Raw genomic sequence first — 23,028 nt, 5'->3', positions numbered from 1 at the left:
GAAACATGAACTTGTGGTAATTTGAAAAACATTGACAGAAATTATTTCACCAATGTCTTGGGATGTTTAAAAAACAGTAGCAGTTTTGATCTGCATTTACTGGAATGTTAAAAGTTTATCTGTGTCTCACTGAGCAGTGCTGTTCTTTAGGTGTGTCAGGCAACCTGGTATAGGCACCTGGTGAAGTCAGGATCCAGTCCCTCCATACAGCCAAAGCTTTGTTGAAACTTCACTTTGTTGTATAGATGCATTATAAGCTGTACATTGAGTACCATGTGTAATAAATATCAGTAAAAGTGTTCACCAAGAGCTTCTAGATACTAACTTGAGTTAGCCTGTGGTTTGGCACCTCCCCTGCCCATTGCTGGGTAGGCTTTCACATGGTAATAACCCAGATGGAAACTGAAATCTTGTGTTTCTTTCATAGGTTGGAAGTGCCTACAAAATGCTCTGCGTTTAGTCCATTTTCAAAAAGAAAAAAGAAAGCAACTTAAAATACAAAACACAAAACCTAAAGCCTCCCTTCCTTTCTACCCAAAAGTAATTTTTTCTGCAGAACTTAGAAAATCTAGTCATTGTTTTACAAATATTTAATCTATGGCTTTAGGGTAGATCTATACCAGTAGGAAAAAGAAGGTTCATGATAAATTTCTCTTGGGCTTGTCCAGATCCTTAGGCAGTTTGCAGTGGATGAACGTGTATTTAGTGAGGGATGGTACATGAGCATTGTTCCAACCAGAAAAACTGCAGCATGGCAGTGCACTGACCTCAGAGGTAACTGGGGCAGTAACATGGCCTGTAGCAGATCAATAATTGAGCCCTTACTGAACATTTGGTTTGGACTTGTTTCACTTCTGACTACTGTTTTGATTCCTGCAGCTGATGTACAAGACATGCAGTACTTCCCTTTTCTGCTGCTTTCCAGAACTACCAGAAGGACAAATGCTTCTGAGAATGAAGAGCACAGAGGTGCTCTCTGAGGGTGGAAGTCCATATGCTGCCATAAATCTGATGCTGGCTGGACAAGCAGTCTGATTCGGTGGAGACAAGTTAGTTAATGTTAAACTGTGAGGCAGTGACAGCTTTGCTCCTTGCTTAAAAAGTACGTGCTTGCCTGATAAATTCCCAACTTTGGGTTTAGGTAATTCAGATGTTTTGGTAGCTCTCAACAATAAAGGACTTATTTGGTTTAATTTAAGATGTTTATTTTACTGGTTTATCAGATTGCAATGTACTAGGATTTTTATGTGACTTGTGCCTGAAGTTCTGCCTGGCCTTCTCATCTGTCTCCTCCGTGAGCCAGTGGCAGAATAATAAAACAGGAACATAACAATATTTGCCTTAAGACTCCACCCTGGGAATTCCCTGAGGTGTTACTATGCACTTTCTAAATATTAGTGAATTTGTCTTCTGGGAACCTCTCTAATCCCTTTTGAATCCATTGGTACTGTAAGAACTTCAGTGGTGTGTGGAAAGTTGTTACACAGCATTAATCTTGCTGAGGAGCCTCCTCCTTTTGTGTGATTTGAGTATGCCCATATCTAATTGAATTTTCCCCCAATTCCTACAATGTATTTCTTGAGAAGGAATATTCAAAGCTCATAATATTGAAGAGGAATTTTGAATGTTTATTCCTGTCTGCCCCAATTTTTGCATTTATCTACATTTACCATTTTGTCAACCAGTAACTAAGATGTTTTTCACAGTTGATGCTGTTTGTGATGTTATGTCCTGTTATCTGCAGACTTTGCCATCTTACTAAAATCACTTCCTGGTTTTGAATGTATTGAAAAATAACAGAGAACATTTGTTGAAAAGTGACCATTTCAGCCTGTGCTTTTTTTCCTGTCATTTTTGCAATTTGTGCCTGGTCTTTCTGAGCACTCAGTGTTTGCTTAATTTTAGAAGCAAGTGGCCTTGTTAATGCCTTTTGTTAGTCTTAAGCTGCACCAGAGGAGGTTTAGGTTGGACATTAGAAGGAATATTTTTGGAGAAAGGATGATGAGACATTGTAATGGGCTGCCCAGGGAGCTGGTGGAGTATTTAGGGAAAGACTGGACTTGGCACTCAGTGCCATGGTGTAGACATGGTGGTGGTCGGTCATAGGTTTGACTTGATGACCTCAGAGATCTTTTCTGACCTAATTGGTTCTGTGATTCTGTGTATCTGCCAGATCTTCCTTATGCATACATTTTTTATCTTGTTCAGGATAGGATTTCAGAAAGTCTGAGAGATGTAACCTTCCATTACAAAAGCCTGCTCAGTTGTCCCGCTCTGTATCTGGATTCTTTCAGTATCAGGACACCATTGTTAAAATTAGGTTCTTCAGAAGAGTAGAACCTCCAGGTAAATATCACATGTTAATTTTTCAGGGGACTTCGGAATATATGAAGTTGTATTTTTTTTCACTTTTAATGGGCAGTCAGAGTTGGATTTGGTACCTGCTTCTGTACATACAATACATGCCAGTAAAACCTCCCCTATGATGTCAACTGACATGTTTTAATGAAAATACCTCTGATAACATTTGAGACGAGGAGCTGCTGTCCTGAGTAAAATGGCTCACTGTCTCTAATTTTTTTATTGGCAGATTAGACATAGGCCTTTGAATTGGAAAAAATTCATGTCTGCTTAGCAATTGCTTAAACATTTAATCTGTGGTGTGACTAGATGCATTCCTGGCAGCTGTACAAATCACTAATGATGTGGTTATTCTTGCCTGTCAGTAGATTCCCTCAATAGATTGTCTTGGAGGAGACTTGATTAAATCAGTCTGATTAGCATGCTGCGTTAGGTATTCTCTTTTCTGATTTAATACACTGTCTTTCTGATTATCTTTTCTCATAGCAACTCTTAAACCAGTGTTCTTGGCTCACTATGTGGTGGTTTGAGCTGTTCTGTGGTAGCAGCAATTCACTGTTGCTGCTTTCGGTGTGTCTAGTAGGTTGTGCACAGGTCTGAATCTGGCAATGAACATTTGAACACATTTAAGGCAAAAATAAAAGGCTTAGAAGAATTGACTTGGTGAATTAAATTAGCATTTCCCCGGCAGGCAATAATAGGAAGTGTTTGTTCAAAAATGTTACATTGCATATGGGCTGGCATTTGAATGTATCTTTCCAGTAGCCTTGGTGCCTGGAACAGTTCCCATAATCTGGAAATAAGATACTGCTTAATAAGTAAGCAACACATAGTGTCAATGTGAATAGTAAGAAGCATGACTAGGTTAGTGTAGTGCCTTATTTTATATAATTATATTAATATTTATATAGTAATATAATTATATTAATATATAAATAGTGTAGTGTCTTATTTTATATAATATATATTAATTAATTTCCTGGTAAGTTTGTCAATAAATGTATCAGGGAAGATAAGGGAGGTTGGACTATGTCCATCTCTGAGTCTGAGGAAGTACAGAGACCAAATTGTTTGATGATCTTACTTGACATTTTAGTAGGTCCTGTCCTTAACCTGGAAGGCTTCTTGGGACAGCAGGTTTTTCTGCTGTCCCAAGGATCCAAAAAAAAAGGATCCAGATGTTCAAGCAAACTTAATGTATACTCATGGTTTTGAGAAAAGGCTTAAAAAATTAATGAAGAGAAACTGATTCTGGACTTTTCAAGATTAAACAGAGTCAAAGAAATTTAGTCCATCTTTCCCGGATTTCTTGTATGTCCATATGTTGTTTTTCAACAGGACTCCTGCCCTGCCTCATCCTTTACTGAGAATGGACTGTAAGTAATGCATCAGTCAGTGCAGAGAAGGAGAGCTTGTCTGTAGGAATCCAGTGTGATTTGTTGGTGAAATAGAGATTGTATATGGAGGACATCAAGAGAGAGTGGGATGTGAGGACAAAGAGTTCAGCTTCATTCATAATGCATAGTGAGCAGCCAGCAGCCTGTCCTGGGTGACTCAGTCAAATCACAAATCTCTTGGTTTATAACCAAGAGAAGAGTAATTTGTGTCAACCTTAGCTGACTGCATCTTGGTTTAGACTGAGTTTGTCACCACTAGTTCCATGTATAGACTGTGGAAAAGGGTCAGTATGTCCAGAGTATGTTGTGTCTGTTCTATCTCAAACATTTGTTTTAGGATTTTGTGAAATAGGTGCTAAACAAATGCACTTTAGAAGTGCATACTTTGTTTATTGAGGGGCAACTGGATGATTAGCTCTGAGTTCAACATCTAAAAAATAACTCTAAAGTTTGGACAAGATACTCCTGTGATGCCCTAAGTACGTGCTCTTCTTTTTCTGCCTGCCTAGATGGATGCTTGGAGTCAGTTCTACAGAGCTGTGGGCTAAGTGCAGAATGGCCCTGGCATTTTAATGGGGCGTTTACTTTATTCCTTTACCTCAGTTCTTCATCTGTAATGGAAGTAGCAGTACCCCTTCAACTTTTTTGCCCATGCTACACATAATTTAACCTTGCTGTGTGACTTTTCCTTGTAGTTCTGTTTCACAGTGCCTTTTCCCCGTTTTACCAATAGCACAGCTACCCTTGTTCTGGGTTTGATCTGTAAGGTTTTATCTGCCTGGATTTAAAATGGCTGCATGACTTGATCAGGTCAGTCTCAAGACTTGAGTACTACATGTGATGGCACCTGACTTGGGGGAAAAAAAAAAAACAAATAGGAAATTGCTTTTATCCTTTTTTCAGTTGTCCAGGGCTTTTGTCAAGGGCTGGAGAGCTGTAGGATATTGAATCTCAAACTAGTTTCTGCACTGTGACTGGGTGTTACTAGTCCTGGGCATTGAGCCAGTGTAATCTCAGAAGTAGTTTCATGTTTGGGACAAGGACAGAACATTTCTCTAGGATTTTGACTTAAAAGTAAATTTAAGACTTTTCTGTCATTGTTTAGAGCTATTCAGATATTCAGATTAATATGTTGAATCATGATAAAGATAGATGGCAGTGTTTGAGAATGCCATAAATTTCCAGCAAATAATAAAATATCAATATACTGGTTTTTATCTCACTGGAAATAGTAGCTCCTATAGTGACAATTTATAATATATTCAGTTGTTGTAAGGTGCTTCCTCAAGTTCAGCACTTAATGGCTCTGAGCTGACTCTTCTGAGAGCAGATGTTTATTGAAGAACTGAAAGATTTAAAATAAATGTCAGTTAAAGATCTGTATCTCTTTTCTTCAGAGTTCAATTTTGAATTTCCTTCTTCTTGCTCTTTTTTGTGTGCCTGGTGTATGAGATGCATGAGTGTGGAAGTCGCAAGGGTTTGGGCTTTAGAGGGTGTAGTGTCTGGAGTCTGGGTAACAATGACATGGCTGCATCAGAAGTGGATACCTGTTCAGGAATCAGTTCTGCCATCAGCCTTCAGTGGGACTGAGCACAACTGCTCAGTAATGCACACGTGTGCATGGGCTTTAACTGTGTATGTTTGTGGGCCTTTGCATACATTGACAGATGCAGAGATTCGCTGATAAGAGAGGTTTGTAATATCAGTTGACTTTCAGTTTTAGGTGATAATTTGTATGTATGATTTTGACACTGTATCTTGGTAGCTTGGTGATTTGGTTGCCATGTGAATACAAATCTGCAGGGGAAAAACTGGAAGCCTGTTGTTGTAGTTTGCCAAATATCCTCCTCAGAAAAGATTACAAGTTATATTTTTGCATATTAAAAAAGCAGCTGCTGTCCTTGAAGTCAGAAATGTACCTTTGCAAGTGTAGTGTAATACACTTGCATTAAATTTTCCGAGAAACCAGGGTCGATATGTTTCTCTTTACCTTTTTCTCTTTGTATTTCACAGATTACCTACTTACTTTAACTTTGGGTCACACAGCTCAGTGGGGAAGGAAAAGAAAAGAAGAGAGCCTGGAAGGATGCCATTTTCACTGGCACTTCTAAAAATCATTTCTGTAAGGGAATGAGGAAGGATATACTCGTCCTACCCTGCTGGGCTGGTGTGAGAGCTCCTTAGAGCTTCAATCAACATCATAAGATGCCTTTTTCCAGATGTAGAGTTGAGCTGCAGCTCAGGCTCCTGTGCCCTGGTTTGCAGAATATAGTGAATCTTTAAAGTTATGCAGTTTCTTACTGATTTGTGTGGCAATAATGTCTGTCTTATGAGGAATGGTAAAATGCATGGACCTTGGTGCAAAGCTGCAGGTAATGCTTAAATTTAAGATTCAGACTCATAATGTCAGCTGTGAAATGATAGTGATTATGCTACTAACTTTGTATTGATCTTTGTCTTCAAGTGAAATTGCTTCACTTTGCTGTAGGTTAACCCAACACTTCTGCTGACTGGTATTGTGTGTTTGGCTCAGTGACAAAAATCCCCTACCAGCTGCTAACCTCTAGGTTAAATTCACGGCAAGAGCAGCTGGGTTTGCAGCCAGCCTCTCTTGGGGCATGGATGGCTTGATGTCTCTTCCTGTGAGAGCGTGGTAATACTGTTTGAAACAAGTGAAATAATTTGGTATAGCATCAGCTGGTGTAATTTGTTTAGGTCTGTGATGATACTGTGTTTAAAAGATTTTACATGTGTCAAGTAGGTATCATAATGAGTGGTAACTGAATCATAATGTAATTGTTTTCTGATACATTTATGTGAAGAAAAAATAACTTGGCTTTTTTTTAATTATTAATGTTTTTAAAAGTCTTTCACAATGCTTTATGTTCCCCTCTGTCAGTCTGCCTTTGAACCTAACAGGGCAGAATAAATTAATTTTAAATTGGTGTCTAAAGTTAAGTAAAAGTGTGTTAGGGAAAAAGCATTTATAGTGCTCAGTGTAACTGGACATTAGAGAAATGCATAAATTTCATTTTGGGGTTAATAGGACAGTGGCTTAATTCCTTTTGTTGCTACAGGTGCCTAAGTGGAGCACGAGTGATGTTGGCAAAGCAGGCAGTAGGTAAGGTGTTGATAAATCCTGCTGGAAACAGGTAATGGAGCAGTTCAGGCAGTGACATTCTGTTGTTTTTTGTAGAAATGTACTTGGAGTGGTGAGACACCAGCCTGTATTCCTGAAGGTGGGCACAGTGATAGGATCACATCCAGTATGCTCTAGCTGGCACTTAATCAAGGAAGGTTAGTAAGAGAGAAGGTAGAACTGGGAACTTGAGTACTCAAGTTCCTTGTTCTCAAGTACCCACAACTGTGGTCTAGTAACAAAATGAAAAGGTTATCAGTGAGAAAATGAGCAGTGATGGGCAATGTGCAGCAAAGCCCAGGAGTGCAGAGCAAGATGCTGTTAAAATGGGCACTGGAGCTTCTCTCCCCAGCCTACATTACTTGAAGGCAACTATATAGTATATGATTATTGGGGGAAAATAGGTTTTGTGGAAGTGTTCTTGTCTATATTACTTATAGAGTGGACCATGCAATATTTAGAGTGGACCATGCTTCTGAAACAATGAGAGCAAGCCTTACCCCATGTTTGTACTCTAACAGCAGAACTGAAATGCCACACACATTCCTTGCCTTTTGGTGACATGTGTTTAGAACAGTTTTTCTTGGCTTCAGCTGTGTGTCCATGACAATGTGCTCACCCAGACGAATTGCGGCAGGTGGCTGTTTGCAGTTCTGAGACCTTTGAGGGAGGCTGCTGCACCTGCTGGGTCTGGCTCAGGCCCCCCCTGTCTGCTGGGCTGAAACCTGCTCTGTGCTCAGTGCCAAGGAGTCAGGAGCAATGGGAGCTCTTGTGTGTGATGGACTCACAGGACTCCACTTGCTGTCCCAGTACAAGCTTTTCATTCCAAAAGCCATGTTACACAATCTCAGTATGATGAAAATGGTCCTAGGAGGAAATGACCCTCACTGGACAGGTCTTTAATTTCTGCTGTGTGCACACCTTGAAACATGTTCCAAAGACTTGGAACAGTGCAAAAGGAAAAACTTGAAATTTTTAAACCCTTTTTTTCCCTTTCAGTCCTTGCTTCTCTAGGGCTGCTTGAATATTTGCATTCCATTATTTATATAGCTTACTTTTTAAAAGAGCTGAATACATTTCAGTGGTTTTTTAAGTCTGTTTTGACTATCAGTTCTTCTTTGGTACAATAAGAAGAAAAAAAGGACTGAGTAATACACTTGAATTTCTCTTTTACCTTTTCATCACTAATTTCTACAGTTACCCAGCCTAAATTTATCTTGATCAAATTTACTACTAGGGTATTAATACAGGCTGAAAGACTTAAAAAGTTTAACTTTAAAAGCATACTTAGAAATCTTTCAAAGCAGGAGCATATATTCTTGCAGCTGATATTTGTTTTCACATTGGTATTAATATCAGTATACTTTTTACTTAGGTTTTCTCTATGATTCTAACTTCAACAAGAAGTAGTATTTAATGTCTCCATCTTAAGACATTGCCATTCAAGAAGAGTTTTTATTCTCTTAGGTCTTTGCTATGGAACTTAGGTTACCTGAAGGTCATGCAGCTGTATTTGAAGCACTGTCTTTGTAGGCTTCATTGAACTGTGTAGCCTGTCAGTGATAATACTGTCCCTGGAGATATCTTAAAGACTGTGCTTCTGGCACTTAGGGACATGGCTGGGCCATCCAAGTGGTGGACTTGGCAGTGCTGGGTTGATAATCTTAAAAGTTTTTTCCAACCTAAGTAATTCTATGATTCAGTGATTCTATATTGTTCTCAAAAGCCAGAGGAACAGTATTTGAGTATGATGGAAATACATGTATGCACAGTCATATGTATTGTGTTAAGCACTTTTTACAGTGGACAGTTGTATTTAAATAAGGGGAATGCTCCTGATTTAATAATAGCTCAGAATTGTTGCTCTCTTCAGTCCATGCTGAATTCTGCTTGTAATGGGGAGAAATAGTCTTTTCCTTTCTATTTGAGGAAGGGAATGGAGAAGTGTTTGCATCAGTAATATTTTTTTCTTGTCTTCTTCTGTCTTACATATCAGTAATACTTCTAAAATTAATTTTGGTTACAGTTAAATCAAAAACTAATAAGTGCAGTACTGGAATGTCTGAAAAATTTCCATGAGATGGAAGAGATTTATTTAATGTATCTTTCATGTTCTAAATGTAAGGAGACATTAAGCAAGTGACTCATGTATCATGTAATGTCAGATCATTTAATTTTCTCTTGAAATGTGTCTAGTTAGTTAGGACAGACTGCTGTGTAAGGGAAAGCAAATCCTGGTAAGTGATACAAAACTAAAAATCCTGGATACAAACTTTGTATTTCACCCTGTGGAAAGTTATATCTGTGATTTGCTTCTAGAAGAGAAAATAAATATAGCTGTGCCCGTAAGAAGTGCTCTGGGCTGTCACTTGGCTGACTGGTCAGGCATAATTGTACAGAAATGAGCATTATTTGCCACAGAGGGTTTCTTTTATTGATGAAGTCTCTCTGCCTCCCTCGAAAACTGAGAGCAGAGCAGAGCCTGGAACAGTCACCATGTAATTGGAACTTGCTGAGAAATGTCGTGCCCGTCATTTGCTTGGAATGGTAGACAGAGAATACCATAGCTCCAGGGTAGCAAAGATCACATCCAAGTTTTTCCAGCAATCTAGCCAAACCTGAAGGAGTTTATGCTTCCAGCCAATTGGCTCTTGAAAGCCTTCCAAATTCCAACTTTCTTTTCTTTTAATAATCCGTGTTAAACTGTACTGGAGCATGATCACAAATATTTGTTTTTGCAAGAATACTGCATGCAGCTGAGAGGCATCTTCATTCGTGGTAGGTTAGTTGCTGCTTAGATTAGACTTACAGTATTGTAAAAAGTTACTGCTGGATCTTGTGGTCTGATACTGCTGAATCTTTATGCTGTGATTGTGTGGTATTTGAATGACAGGAGGTGAAACTTCTATAATGGATCTCACATCTTGGAAGTTTTAGTGTAAAAGCTGGTGCAGTTACTGTTACTAGCCAGTGAAGTCAGCCTATACAATTCAGTCTTGTTTTGGGTTGAAAGTTTTGAAAACTTCTGAACAGAAAGCATCCCAGTGCTTTATTTATTTATCCCAGTGAATTGTTTTAGTCACAGTGTTTGGTGCATCCCATGTTTTGGAGACATTGATGTACAGAAATCTTGAAGCTTTATTGCTAGATTTAGTCATAGGACTTTCCAAATGTAAGGTCGTATCATACCTCTTTTGTATAAATTATGGTGCTTTAAAATAAAATGTAAGAATATGGATAATAATGGTGAGAGTTTTTCAGTCTTGTTTCTTTGCTCTCTGTTCTATTTTAGTCTTTGTTTTTAGCTTCATTTGACTAGAGAAAGATGAGGGAGATCCTCTTAGCTGAGGTGTTCTTTTAACTCTTACCAACTCCTCAGGAAATGCTAATAACATAATAATATTTAAGGGACTATTTTCATTATTGTACTCCTGGCTAATTGCTGTCAAGTGAGGAGAGCAGCCCACTAGAGTAAGAAAGTAGCAGAAAGGCATAAGATGTAATGAGACTTTTGGAATTCATTTCAGCATTTTTTTTCTAGGTTCAGTGTTGGGGAAGCTTCTCTCCGTCTGTGCCTGGAGAATACTGTTTCTGTTTCTCTTCCACAGATGACATCAGCTCAGTCCTATGGGCTGGCACAGTGAGAGCAGGAGCACCAAGCTCACTCTCTGCCAGCTGGACAAATCACCCCTCAGGTGCTGCTGGTGCTGAGGGCATGGGCTGGGAGTCAGAGCTGTGCTGGGTCCCACCCACGTCGGGGCACATGGAAAGCTCTGCCTTTGGCATCTCCTGAACGCTGTCCCCTTAGCTCAGGTCACCTGGGCTTCCCTTTCCCTTTGCTCCTGTGCTCCTGATTGTTTCTCTTCTGTTCTGACACACTTCCTTCCTGGGAGAGTGTAGGGCTTAGGTATTACTCACGGCTTGCATTCTTGTAATTGCTCAGTAAGAACCTTTGTGGTGTTTTTGTTGTTTTCCACCCACTACAGGCAGTCACTGTAGTGTCAGGCTGTGGGTGGAGGAAAGATGACAAAAAATAAAGAAATTTGTGTGGTGTCTGGTCAGCTCAATTTCCTCTTCAGCATGCCCTGGACAGGTCTGTTCTTACCTCAAGTCCCTTTTTAAGACTATTTTAAAAAATAATCTTACAGGATGAAGAAACATGGATTAATTTAATTTTGAAGCATATGATAAGTCATTAATATGGGACACTATCTCTTTCCTAAATGGTAGTGGTGGCTGTGCAGTGGCAGTGATAGCCTCTGGTCCCAGGGGCAAAGGGAAGGAAGGAGAGAATTTCACCAGGTTATTTAAGAATTGAGTAAGACTAAAACCAGTGGTTTACTCAGCTTAGACTTTATTCTGTTATCAAATCAACATCAGAGATTTGGTGGTGCAAACTTACCTTTCATTGTTCAAAAGGAAGGAAATAACATCTTATTTTTCTAACAGAATAAACACATTTTCAGACCTGCTCCCTGTGCTGCAGCCCACGTGCACTGTTAGAAAAGCAGCGACTGTGTTGGTTTTTCCTGTTTGTGTCACGCAGAAGCTTTGATGTGTATTGCTCAGAAGTTAGTTGCTACAGCACCCATCCTTCATTCTCTTGTCATGCCCTCTCCTATCACAGTAAGACTCATGAGGTGAAGAAGCAGTTGGGTTTTTTGTTAAAGTTTTACCACAAAAGATTTAGTCTCATCCTTTACTGTTTTTATCTTGTATAATATATTCTAACCACAAGTTTGAAAATGTACCTCTTCTGAAGAATTGCAGCAGAGCTTGGTGCAGTTTCAGAAAGTTTACAGATGTGCCACTGGGATTTGCTGAGCTTTTGTGCTTAATAATTTAAATATTGCTATTTCTGAAAATTTTATAGACCTTAGGCTTGAGGCCCCTGGGATCATCTGATCTGACCTGCATATGAATCATAAGCAAGTAACTTGCATAAGTTATTCTTAAATTGAGCCCAAATACTCGTGCTGGACTAAAGCCCAAAGATGTTTGGCTGAAGCAATCTTCTCAAAAAGGAAAACATCAAGATAAGTTGAGTGCATGTTCCTTGGGTGTGGAGCTTCACTGCCTAATTGTCCTCCCTCTTTTATCATCCAAGGTCATAATTAAGATCTTTCTTTCTGCTTTCATTTTCCACTGTTTTTGTTATATTGTGTGCTAGATTGGAGAGAGCTTTCAGTAGTTATCAAGTTTTATGTGAAAAGCAGACACCTCATAGTTTTCCTTTTTCTTCAGCTGTAGTATCAATACTCTAAATTGAAGGCATTTTCAGCAGTCTGTCACTCTGGAAGCTCACCTCTACACTCATCTAAATTTTATTCTTATTCTTTGCTCTTTAAAAAGTGCAAGCTGAGGCTTTGTTCAGTTTTTTTTTTTGTTTTTTTTTTTTTTTTTTGGTTTTTTTTTTTTTTTTGGTTTTTTTTTTTTTTTTGGTTTTTTTTTTTTTTTTGGTTTTTTTTTTTTTTTTGGTTTGTTTTTTTTTCTTTTTTTGTCTCAGTAATGCGTTTTAAGATCTTGCTTTGAGATTTAAAATCTTGCCTGGACTTTAGCCCAAGTCTGAAGCCAAACTGTTTTACAGTTTGCTTCTTTTTATGGCCATATTTGAATGCAGCTGCTGTAGCTTTAGGAATTAAGTGTCTCATAGTGTACAGGATGAATCTTGTTGGGGTCTTCTGGTGGTTGTCTTTAACTTCAGCACAGTTATGTACCAAATTAAGTTATATGCACAATCTACACTTTTTTTTTTTTTTTCTCAGAGTGATTTTATTTTGATGTGATGCATCAAAATGGCCATTATAAAAACTGTTAATATGGTTGCTGCTAAGCAAATAAGAGAATGCAATCTTGAGTACATTTGCCTGCATTTGTGTCTATTTTTGTCCAAATCCTCCAAAATTGTGTGAATTCTGTTAGACACATGATCTCTTATTTCAAGTGTGTGTGAGTCTGACTTTGCTTTGGCTAACCAAAAATTAGGTTTCATTTAAATATGCAACTATCAGCCAATCTACAGATATAGATATGTGCCTGTGTACATGTATTTAAAGACACAAACCTTTGGTTCCTAATCTTTAGAAGACAAAAGCCCTGAAATTTTTATGGGGTACCTTTAGTAATGAAAAAAAAAAAAAAAAAAAAGGCAAAAACCAAAACAAACTTGGAAAAGATGCAGAAAAGCATTCCAATTCTGTTTAACAGAAAGGAAAGATTTGGACTATCTACGATACCATGGCTTTTTCTATTTTGGAGTGCTGGATAACTCTTGGAAGAAGTACCCACTGTTATTTCATTTGAAGGCTGTGATGAGTTGCAGAGCAGACTGATAGTAATGAATAACATTTTTTGTGCAGGTTTTGAGACTTAAAATTCTGGCTTTCATTTTTCTCTCTTTTGAATAATAGGCTATTACTTGTGTAGTTTAAATCTCTTTTTATCTTTGTATGTTTCATAATAAAATGGGTAAACCTTTCCTGTTATGGCTGGTTTTCATGGTACTTTTCAAATACTAAAGAAAGAATTAGTAATAACTACATAACTAAAGAAAGAACTATTAATAACTGAAAGAACTAGTAGTAACACAAAAGAAGTATGAATATCCTATTTTCTTTAGGATGGAGTTAACCTTTTTTATGGATAATGCCCTTTGGTGATGAGTTACTAGCTTTAGATATTTGTGTATCATTTCTGTAATGTGTTTTGTAGTGACAAATTGGTCAGGAGTTATTGTCATATTCAAAAAGACATTTGTTTTAAAGTTGTACAATGAATTAAGACATCTAAGAACCACCAGAGACTGAAATGTTATATGTTGTGAATGATTCATTGTAATGCTCCAGTGTGCCAGCAGTGGTGGTCTGGAGTGATGTGGTGCCACATGTGGGATGCTTGGATTTGCCTAACCCTTTTTCCTGGAGGAGCTGGGAGGGGTCCATTTGCAGGTGCACACCAAGCAGTGCTTGCTTCTGCCTTCAAGACCTGTGCTGTTCATCAGAGGGTGTGGGGAGCCAGCCCCTCTCAGCAGCATCTGTCCCCTTCTGCCACGTTGTGCTGGGTAAAACAGGCTTTGCCTTTGCCCATAGCCATGTTCTCCTCTCTGAGTTCTGTGCAGGCAGTTTGAGAAGGACAGATGGATGTGTTTGGTCGTTGCTGTTGCTGGGGAGGATGTGAGAGAAGGGATGTGGAGAGAGGAGGATGTGTGCTGCTCTGTAGGGTTCAGTGGTGGGAAGGAGCCACAGTTGCTCCCTGGCTGTGGACCATTGGCTCTGCCAAGATAATTAAAAATCCCTGGACTGTTCTCTGCAGCTGCTGAGATGGGGTTTTGCTGGCCTTCTTTCAGCTCCTGTCAGAAGAATAACAGTTTGTATAAGAGACAGTGCATTTTGGTAGTTCATGCTTTTTTCAGACAGACTTTTAAGTCCTCTGTTGGTTTACTGCTTCTGCAAAATAGCACCTTGTAACACAAGCATCTTTGGGAGATGCGACTTTACTGTAAGATGTGGCAATTGGTTTTCCTTTCTTTTCAGCCCTGCAAACAAACTGTGAGCCTGTACCAAGTTGTTATTTTTGCTCAAGTAGATAATTTTCTAGGCTTGAAAGCAAGAAGTGCTTTTCTGGTTTTCTGTGTTTTGCAAGCTGGATTCAGTTTTGTGTTCCTGATCCTATTTTATTGACTGAATTTGCACTTGTGTACTTTGAAATGGTCGCAGAAAAAATATCTGTAGTGTTTTAAAAAAGAAAGGGGTCCTTTTTTTTTTTTTTTTTTTTTTTCCTGGTGATGTATTGTGCTGAAAAAAGATGAAGAGGTTGACAAAAGATAAGATATTTTGCATTTTTAAGTGCTGATTACTCTTCATGTAAGGAAAAACATCTTGAATTCAGCTTAACAGAAAAACCATCCTGAAATGGAAAACAGTCTATACCAGCATTGTCTATGTCAATGGGTGATTATTTTTTGCTTCTATATGTCTGAATAAGATGCATAGAGTAACATGAAAACTTTCTAGTTCATAGTTCCTTGAAGTCAGAACTCCTAACATAAGATGACATTCTTAGGATCTTCTCCAAACTTGTCTGTGATTTTTGGGACAATCAAAATAGCTTTCCCTTGAAATCCCTAGATTCTCTTTCCTTTGTGGCATGGATGATAATGATAATAGTAATAAGAAATGATAAAAAATAGTAATAAGAAGACCATTTGCAACGGAGAAGTTGCACTTCTGCATTTCTCAGTTCTTCCTTGTAGAAAGATCATCAGGTATTTTCCAGAAGCTGTGCCCAGGTTTCCAGCAGCATGTCAGGCTGCTCATCTCATGGGCTACAGAATGCAGGGAGGTGAAAAGGAAACCAAGAGAGCATGAAATGGAAAAATACAAATAGAAGGTGCATTTGTAAAGAGGTGTGTGGTGAGGAGAAAAATGCAGGGAAGTGGAAGACCTAGTAAATTATTAAAGGGCAAGGAGAGCAGGGAAAGGAAAAGCTACAGGGAAAGCTGTAGACAGAAGAACTTGAACATGGGGCAAAATGACTTGGTTTTGTTTTCCTAAGATCTGGGGCTTAATTTCCAGTTTTACTGAGCTTTCACAAGGACATGAAAGAGGAATGAGACAATTGTAGAAATGCTGGGATAACGACAGAAGATAAACATATCAGTGCTCCTATGTAGTCTCACATAAATGCCTGCTTAAAATGCAAGTTGGAGATAGAGAGAATGTAAGAGCTAAGGTTGAGAAAGCCACACTGGAAAGCAAGGAAATGCTAAAAAATCATGTACTATTTTAGTAGCATGTTTTCCAGTGGATACAGGCCTGTAAGCTTTAGCAAATTGGTAGTAGAGTGGAATCTGGGGACAAATAAATTCAATGGATTTTAACATTGATAAGGAAAATCATTCATAGAAGTTTGTATAATGCATGATAGATTTGAATTTGTAACTGGTAAATATCTTTTAGGACTGGTTTGGGGTTTTTTTTTTTGTTTTAGTTCTTTTTCATAGTTGTGGGTGCGGGTTTGGGTTTTTTTTTTTTTGTTTTTTTTTTAGTTCTTTTTCATAGTTGTGGGGTTTTTTTGTTTATTTTTTTAAAGTTGTTACAACAAAGAGAGTGTTAATCTATGGAAGTGCCATGTCTTTCTAATCTTGACCACATAAAACACTCTGACCTAGATTTTACTTGTTTACATTCAGTTCCAATAACTACTTTTTTTTAAATCATGTCTAATCTTGGAAACCTGTCTATATGTAGAGGGTTGTGCATTTGTTTGTAATACTTAATTCTTCAGTAGTTATGTATAACAAGCTGTGTTTCTGTGCCAGGCTGTGGCTTTGGGGCATGGTGGGAAGAAAGGGATGGTAAATGGGAAATTCCTGACTTCTTGTGTACCAGCTTCTCAAGCTGCTTTATCTGTTTTAATCCAAAAGCAGCCCTTAGAACTGAAGTCTAATCCCAAAGCTGTGTTGATGCAAATGATTTATGTGACAAAAAGAACCACTTGTGCTAAGAAGGATAAAAAAGTGGACCTCAAGATGGATTCTGTTTTACAGTAGCTGCTTAAGTATGTAAACTTGGTGTTACTAAGAAGAATGAGAAAGTCTGTGTCTGGCATTGAATAATCATAAATGGTTTTTGTGCTGTTGTTTCTTTCCAGATTTGAACATGGAATTCAACCCATCAGATCATCCACGGGCCAGTACGATATTTCTCAGTAAATCACAAACAGATGGTAGGTTACTGAATTTATTGCAGTATTTATCTCTAAACCCTTGGTTAGAATGCATGTGATAGTCCTTTAATAAGTAATGGCCCCCTCTCCCCCAAAAAGAGGCATTTAGATGTATCATGTTAGAGTTTTAAGTAGTCACACTTTTAGCTAATTGTCTTGTCAGATTGGTAGTACAAATATGGGTGAAGCTTAATATAATTATATTTTAAACATATTTGCTCTAAATCCAAATTTTTTTGTATAACTGTTTCTTAATTTTTTTAAACTCTGAACATTAGGCTTCTGAAAAATGTGTAGAAAATATTTTTTTAGAAAATGCCAGTTTATATAGCTAAGAAGACATTCCAGGCTTTCTCTGATATAGATTATACTGTAAATGACTTCAGTACTAGATTTTCTTAACAAAATAAGTCCCATCCTACCCAGACATTCTGTCTTCTTCTCCTCTTGTTATGGATTTTATATAATCATGTTGGTCCGGAGTTTAGGTGGTTTTTTTAATACATAGACAAAATGATCTCTAAAATTAATATTGGTTAAACAAGCCTCCTGATAGAGTTAGCAGAATAGAAGCCATTTTACTGTGGCTCTTTTGTTCCCTGTTGGACATGTATGATATGTTGGTTTAGAAATAAATGAATAATGGATACAAAACACATTATTTTCTAGCAGGACTTTCAAAGCAGTTCCTGCATTTTAATTCTGACTGTTCATCATGAATTCTTTGTCCTCCTTTCTGCTGCCTATAAATGCTGCTTTTGATTTACATAGTAAATTGCAGTGTCAAACACATCACTTGAAAAATAATGTAGTTTTCACTTGCTGTATATTTTTTGCTAGTTTTTGGGCATGACTAGAACAAAGAGGATATACATTTAGACCTTAATTGAAGAGTTGATTATGTGAGTACCTCCTTTGACCTTGAGATTGTCCTTCTGAATTCAGCCCTGGTTTTTTCAATGCCTCATTATTTGGGTTTGGATGCCATTTACCATACTAATCTGGTTTGGTAGTCTGGCAAATGAATATGGTAGTATTTCCATAGTTGTATTATGAGGATTGATGTCTGTTTTTAATGAATTTGCTGTGTTTTGAAACTGTCTAATCCCATATGGATGCTACTTGTTTCTTGTTACAGCTTGTTGAAAGAAAGGACAAAATAGACCCAAATTCAACAACTAAAATTTTGACCAGACTGGATGATTATTCTTACTTGTAATAAGAGCAGTTAAGTTATTGCAATATGGAGTTAATTTTAATCATTTTATAAAAATCTTTATACCTGTGCTAGAGTTGGTCTATGAAGCTTTGTTCTAGTTTAAGTAATGTGAAGAACATTATTTTGAGTAAGAGCAATGAATTTAGGGCAACGTTATAGAAGTGTTATCAATGGGACTGTAAGATCTGTTCAGCTGTCCTTGATGCACTGGAAAAAATACAAAGGCTATTTTCTTTGTATAAAAATAAAAGGATTCTGCAAACATTTATCTACTGATGTGTTGGCAAGAACCATTGTGTTCTGGTACTAAGCATTTTGCTTGGCTGTACTTTGGGCCCCTTGTTGAACCAAGTGAGCTGTAGGAGTTACCACACTGTTCAAGGGTGTTGCCTAACCAAAATGCAATAAAGTGCTTGTTAAGAGGAAAATAGAGGGATTTTTTAGGGCATGTAGGGTTGTCATCTAGCAGGTTGCTGTGGAATCTAGGGGACCCCCAAGACTTCTTCAGGTGATGCAGAAGAGGAGAGCTGAGCTAGCTGTGTTGAAAACAGCTAAGTTGGACAAATAACTGCTCCATTACTTGAATAGTATTGGGCTGGTAAACCTTCCTGTTGACTGTAAGTGAAAATATTTCTATAGACAAGACCTGTGGACATTTAAAATGCACATTATACAATACACAGAGAGTGAAGTAGCATCCGGATTCAGGGTTTCATCCAGGATCTGTCTCTGGCTGTGAGCATACATCTCACAGTTTTACAATGGGAAATGGCCAAGTCCATCACTAGGTGCTAGAGTGACTTGGAAATGTTACCTTCAGACAGTTCCATATCTGGCTTTCTAGTAGCCCTGTGCTCTTTGAGCCTCACTGGTAGTCTTATGGCATTCCTCTGTTATAAGAGATGTGTTTGATCTGCTTGTGATCAACATGTGAGCCAAGAGCAGCAAATAGAATGAGACAGGATGTGGCATCTCAGTTTATTACGTGGTCTCTAATTGTCTTTGTTCTGTGAAGCCTGGATGCCATGCTAAGCATGTAAATTGTCCTGCCCTCTTAGTCACTAGTCTGAATGAATCCTTAATTACCTGAGCATTCAATGAATCTGTAGAAAAGTTAAAGTCACAATAAGAATTAATTTGATTCCTGGCTAGATGAGATTTTCTAAATGTTTCCATCTCTTTTGGGGATTTTCTAGGTACTGAATGATATGAGTGGAATTCTTCCTATTTAGGGAGCTGGTACAGAATATTGCTTGTTATGTTTTTAGCTTCTGTGGGTGCCTTATGCAAGTTCTCCGTAATCTGCTGAGCTTGGCCAGTGAGCTGTTGGTGACTAGAAACCAATTATTTAGTGGGTTTAATTATTTAGCACTATTTAGGGTGTGGATGTGGTTAACCCAGGGTTTCCAAACACCACTTCAACAAAGGAACTGCCTTTTCTTCATGGTAGCAGGAAGGCAACGTTTGCTCCTCCAAGGTGCTGGTAATGGTGTTTCCTGTCAGTGCTTCCAGCTGTGCCCCTCTCCTAACTTAGACTGGGCTTTACACATTCAATGTACTGGCTAAATTTTGCAGTAAAGTCTGCAGTGCAACAATGGGCTTCAGACAAAAAAAGATTTTCAAGTTGTATTTATATAGGCAGATAGAAGTGGAGTAAGCTGCTTTTAGTCTTTAATATTAGCTGGGAGCAGTCTTCTGAATTAAAACAAAAATAGATGAGTTACTAACAATGGTTGGTAATTCCAACTTCCAAAACACAAGATGTGTAATCGTCAAGAATTTTGTTTTTGATCCTGATATGATTAACATTAAAATAAGTCTATAGAAATGGCACAGTGAAAGTTTTTATTACAGCACAATGAAAAATACATATATACATACATGTACACACCGGTGCCTCTGTGTGTATTTCCTCACTCCCTTTTAATTTCAGAGTACTTTACTCCTATTACAAAAGCTCAACAATAACAGTTGAAAGTGTCTGCAGCAATAGAAATAAGTCATCAACTGTAGAATGAGGAAAACTGAGACTATTTGGCAGCATCTCAGGCTCCACTTGAAGATTTCCATTACAACTTTGAAGTTTTATATTGTTTTAAAAAAAGTAGAAGTTGAATTGTTTAGACTGACTCAAAATCTGTTTGACTTCACATCATCAAAACCCCATGCCTGAAACAGAAAATCCTGGAGCTGCAGTCAGGAGTTTATGCTGCAAAACACTGGTTACTTCTTACACGATGGTCTGGCCTGCTGCAGACCATACTAAGTTGCGTGAGCAGCAAAGCATTTTTAAACTGACTGAAGGCAAGTCATGGAATGACTCTTTACAGTCATTTTGCCCTGTGCAATAATTGGCTTCCCCGTATTTAAAATGGGGATTGTGATTACAAAAGAATGGTTGTGACAGAATGGGTTTCTGCTCTGCTTGACTCCCCACTGGACGTGTTCTGGGGAGAGGTGAGCCTTACACTATGGCAGAGTGAGCCAGAAGCACAGAAAGAAGCAGCTGCCTTCCTGAAATGCCTCGCCTGAGAGGCCAGGCTAACTGAATTTCTATTATATGGGGAGATAGGGAAAGGAGCTCAGCAGGGTGCTTGCAAAGATGTGCACAAGAAGTGCTTGAGCAGGCAAAAGGGAGGGGTGTGTATAAATATGTTAACATTTTCTTCCGGAGACTGGAAGTAGCAAATGGGATTGAGCTGTGAGTGACATTCTTGCTTTGGATAGTAGAGGATTGTCCCTTCACAGGGAATTGAATAAGGGATACAAATACAGAAGAAAAAAACTAAGGGGAATAAAGGTCATTAAAATGGAATTTGGAGTATATGTGCCAGCTGTCTCTGTAGGATTTGAAGAACTTTGAATGTGGTATAATTATTTGTGATTAAAATTGTTAAATACTTAACTGTGTTCAAAATTTCAGTTAATAGGTGTTAACTTTGAGTTAAGCACTATAGCAGGTTTGCACACAGCTTATCAGAATTGTTTACTGTCTGTACATTGCAATATGTGATACTAGACAAATACTTCTGCTGTTCTTAGCAGTATCTACCATCATTTTGTTGTTCCCCTGTAGATGTCTTACATGTTTTGCTGGTGATAAATGCAGTGTGTGGAACGTAAGTGTAGTGCAGTGTTTTAGCAGGATTTCAAGCAGTTTAACAATTTACTAGATCATCAGAATTTTTCTGCTGTTCCTGTTTAATTCTATTTCTTATACAATGTCCTTAATTGTGGATTTGAGCATATTCTAAGTGACATGGCTAACATCTGTCATGTGTGATTCTCCTTTCTGCTCCCTGGGAGGAAAATTATGTAAGGATTTTTCAAAGTTTTTTCTTATTTTTTTATTTTCATTTTATGTCTGCATTAAACACAATTATTTCACAGTATTCACACATACAGCCTTGTTTATGTGAGATTGCTTGCTTATAATAAATCAAAGATAATGGCTTCTCATCCAACAGGGAATGGACAGGCTGTCCCACCATTGTGAACACTCTTATTTTGCTAAGTGCATTGGTTTGCATAGCTTTCAAATCATGATGCACCAAAGTGCATTTAATCACCTACAGCATGAAACCATTATTATTTTAATCCTGCAGTTTGATTTATGTGGTAGTTGCCTCCAGAGTTGTATCCTAAATGCTGTGGTATTTTCACTGGATCAGAGTGAAGGCTCTCTATGGGGTGAGTTAATTGGGGAAGTGCTTTAAAAATGAAATAGAGTATGTATAATGAGCTGTAATAAGCATTTTCCTGACAATTAAGACTTTATACATCTATCTCCCTTTTTTGTTGCTATTTACTTTCTAACTGTTTTGGCTAATTGTGGCTTTGACTTGCAACCATTGCTTGTGGTGACTGGTTCATACTCACCAAGGAAATAGATTTTCATTCTTACATCCAACATGAGTAATAGTTTCAGACTTGTGCCTGATCATTATAGGAGGCAGTGGTGTTATCCATACCGTTTCAAGGCTTCTCTATGGGAGTTAGAGCACAGTAAACTGTGATAAGAATTTGCTAACTCCATGGTCTAGCTGTTTAGGTGCTTTCATACCTGCAAAGTAGTGTGGGCCACTTTGCACCAAGGTACCTTGCATGAAGGCACTGGTGGCTCAGGAGTACCCACACAGAGAACTGGGGAAGAATGGCCAAGCCACTGCTACCTTGGACTGCAGCTTACTGCATATTAGCTTGCCCATGTGGACCAGCACCTGGTGAAGTATCCAAATGGATGAGAATTTTGACCCATCACCACGCTAGTGACCATAAATGCCTTTATGCGTACAGATATGTGTTTCTTCTGTGTTTGCTATATAAATATACTTGGTTAGTGCAAAAGCAATTATAATGTTGCACATAGATAGTCTCCTGTTCTTTTTATTATAAATGGTGTATAAGAAGCTTAATCGGGAAAAATAGTCATGTAATATTTCTATCATATTTTGTGTTTTTGCAGTGAGAGAAAAACGCAAGAGTCTCTATATAAACCACGTAAGTGAAAATGCCTCGCTATGCAGCTTTCTCCTTGTTGTCTATATTATAAATGAGAGTTATCACACGTGATTTCCACATTGCTGAGAGGGTGCTGATGCTTCACATGTTTGTTCTGCATCAGGACCCTGAAGTGTAGGCCTTGGCTGTTGAGTTAGTGGAACAAATCTGTTGGTTTAAAGACAGCATTATGCTCACGACCAGTGTGTGTAGGTAACTGGTATCTGGGAAAAAGAGCTGCACACATTGGTATGATTTTTAAAATTACTACAGAAGCTCTTATAACTTTAGATTACATTTGTATGCAAGTTTGCATTGGCAGGAAACTACTGCATTGGATATTTACACACTTGTTCTGAAGTGTTGATGCAAGGTAAATGTGAATTAACACGTGCTACATGCTGAGTATGAAGGCAGGGGTTTGATATGCTTATGTACCCTGGGCATTTTTCAATTCAGTTCTCTTCTGTTTGAATCAAATTCTCAGTGAAGCTGCGAGCAAATACCCTGTAGCCTGCTTTGGGTACAGGACCAGGTTCTTCACCTCAGTTAGCATTGTTTGTACTGCTGAAGCACCTGGAACCAGTGTGGTTCCAAGTGTGTGAAGCCTTGTGCTGAAATATGTGGAGTCATGGCTCAGTAAAATTGAGAAGGGAAAGAACTAATTGTCTACCAAATGCTATTTG

At 38.2% G+C, this 23,028-nt stretch overlaps 1 protein-coding gene across 2 annotated transcripts in view; it reads left to right on the top strand.

Moving 5' to 3' along the window:
• CCNY (cyclin Y) overlaps positions 1–23,028 on the top strand; it is a 119,057-nt gene that overhangs the window by 55,788 nt on the left and 40,241 nt on the right. Inside the window, exons 2-3 of one of the 2 annotated variants that reach the window (XM_041488976.1) lie at positions 16,549–16,623; positions 22,308–22,342. In XM_041488976.1, coding sequence (XP_041344910.1) covers positions 16,549–16,623; positions 22,308–22,342 — 110 coding nt within the window. The remainder of the gene's footprint in view (positions 1–16,548; positions 16,624–22,307; positions 22,343–23,028) is intronic. The other variant, XM_041488986.1, reaches the window with a different exon arrangement.

Source organism: Pyrgilauda ruficollis, unplaced genomic scaffold, assembly GCF_017590135.1.
Source record: "Pyrgilauda ruficollis isolate IOZ18807 unplaced genomic scaffold, ASM1759013v1 scaffold12, whole genome shotgun sequence".
Lineage (NCBI taxonomy): Eukaryota > Metazoa > Chordata > Aves > Passeriformes > Passeridae > Pyrgilauda > Pyrgilauda ruficollis.
Note: the sequence above shows the minus strand (reverse complement) of the source record. Positions and strands in the feature narration are given on the sequence as shown.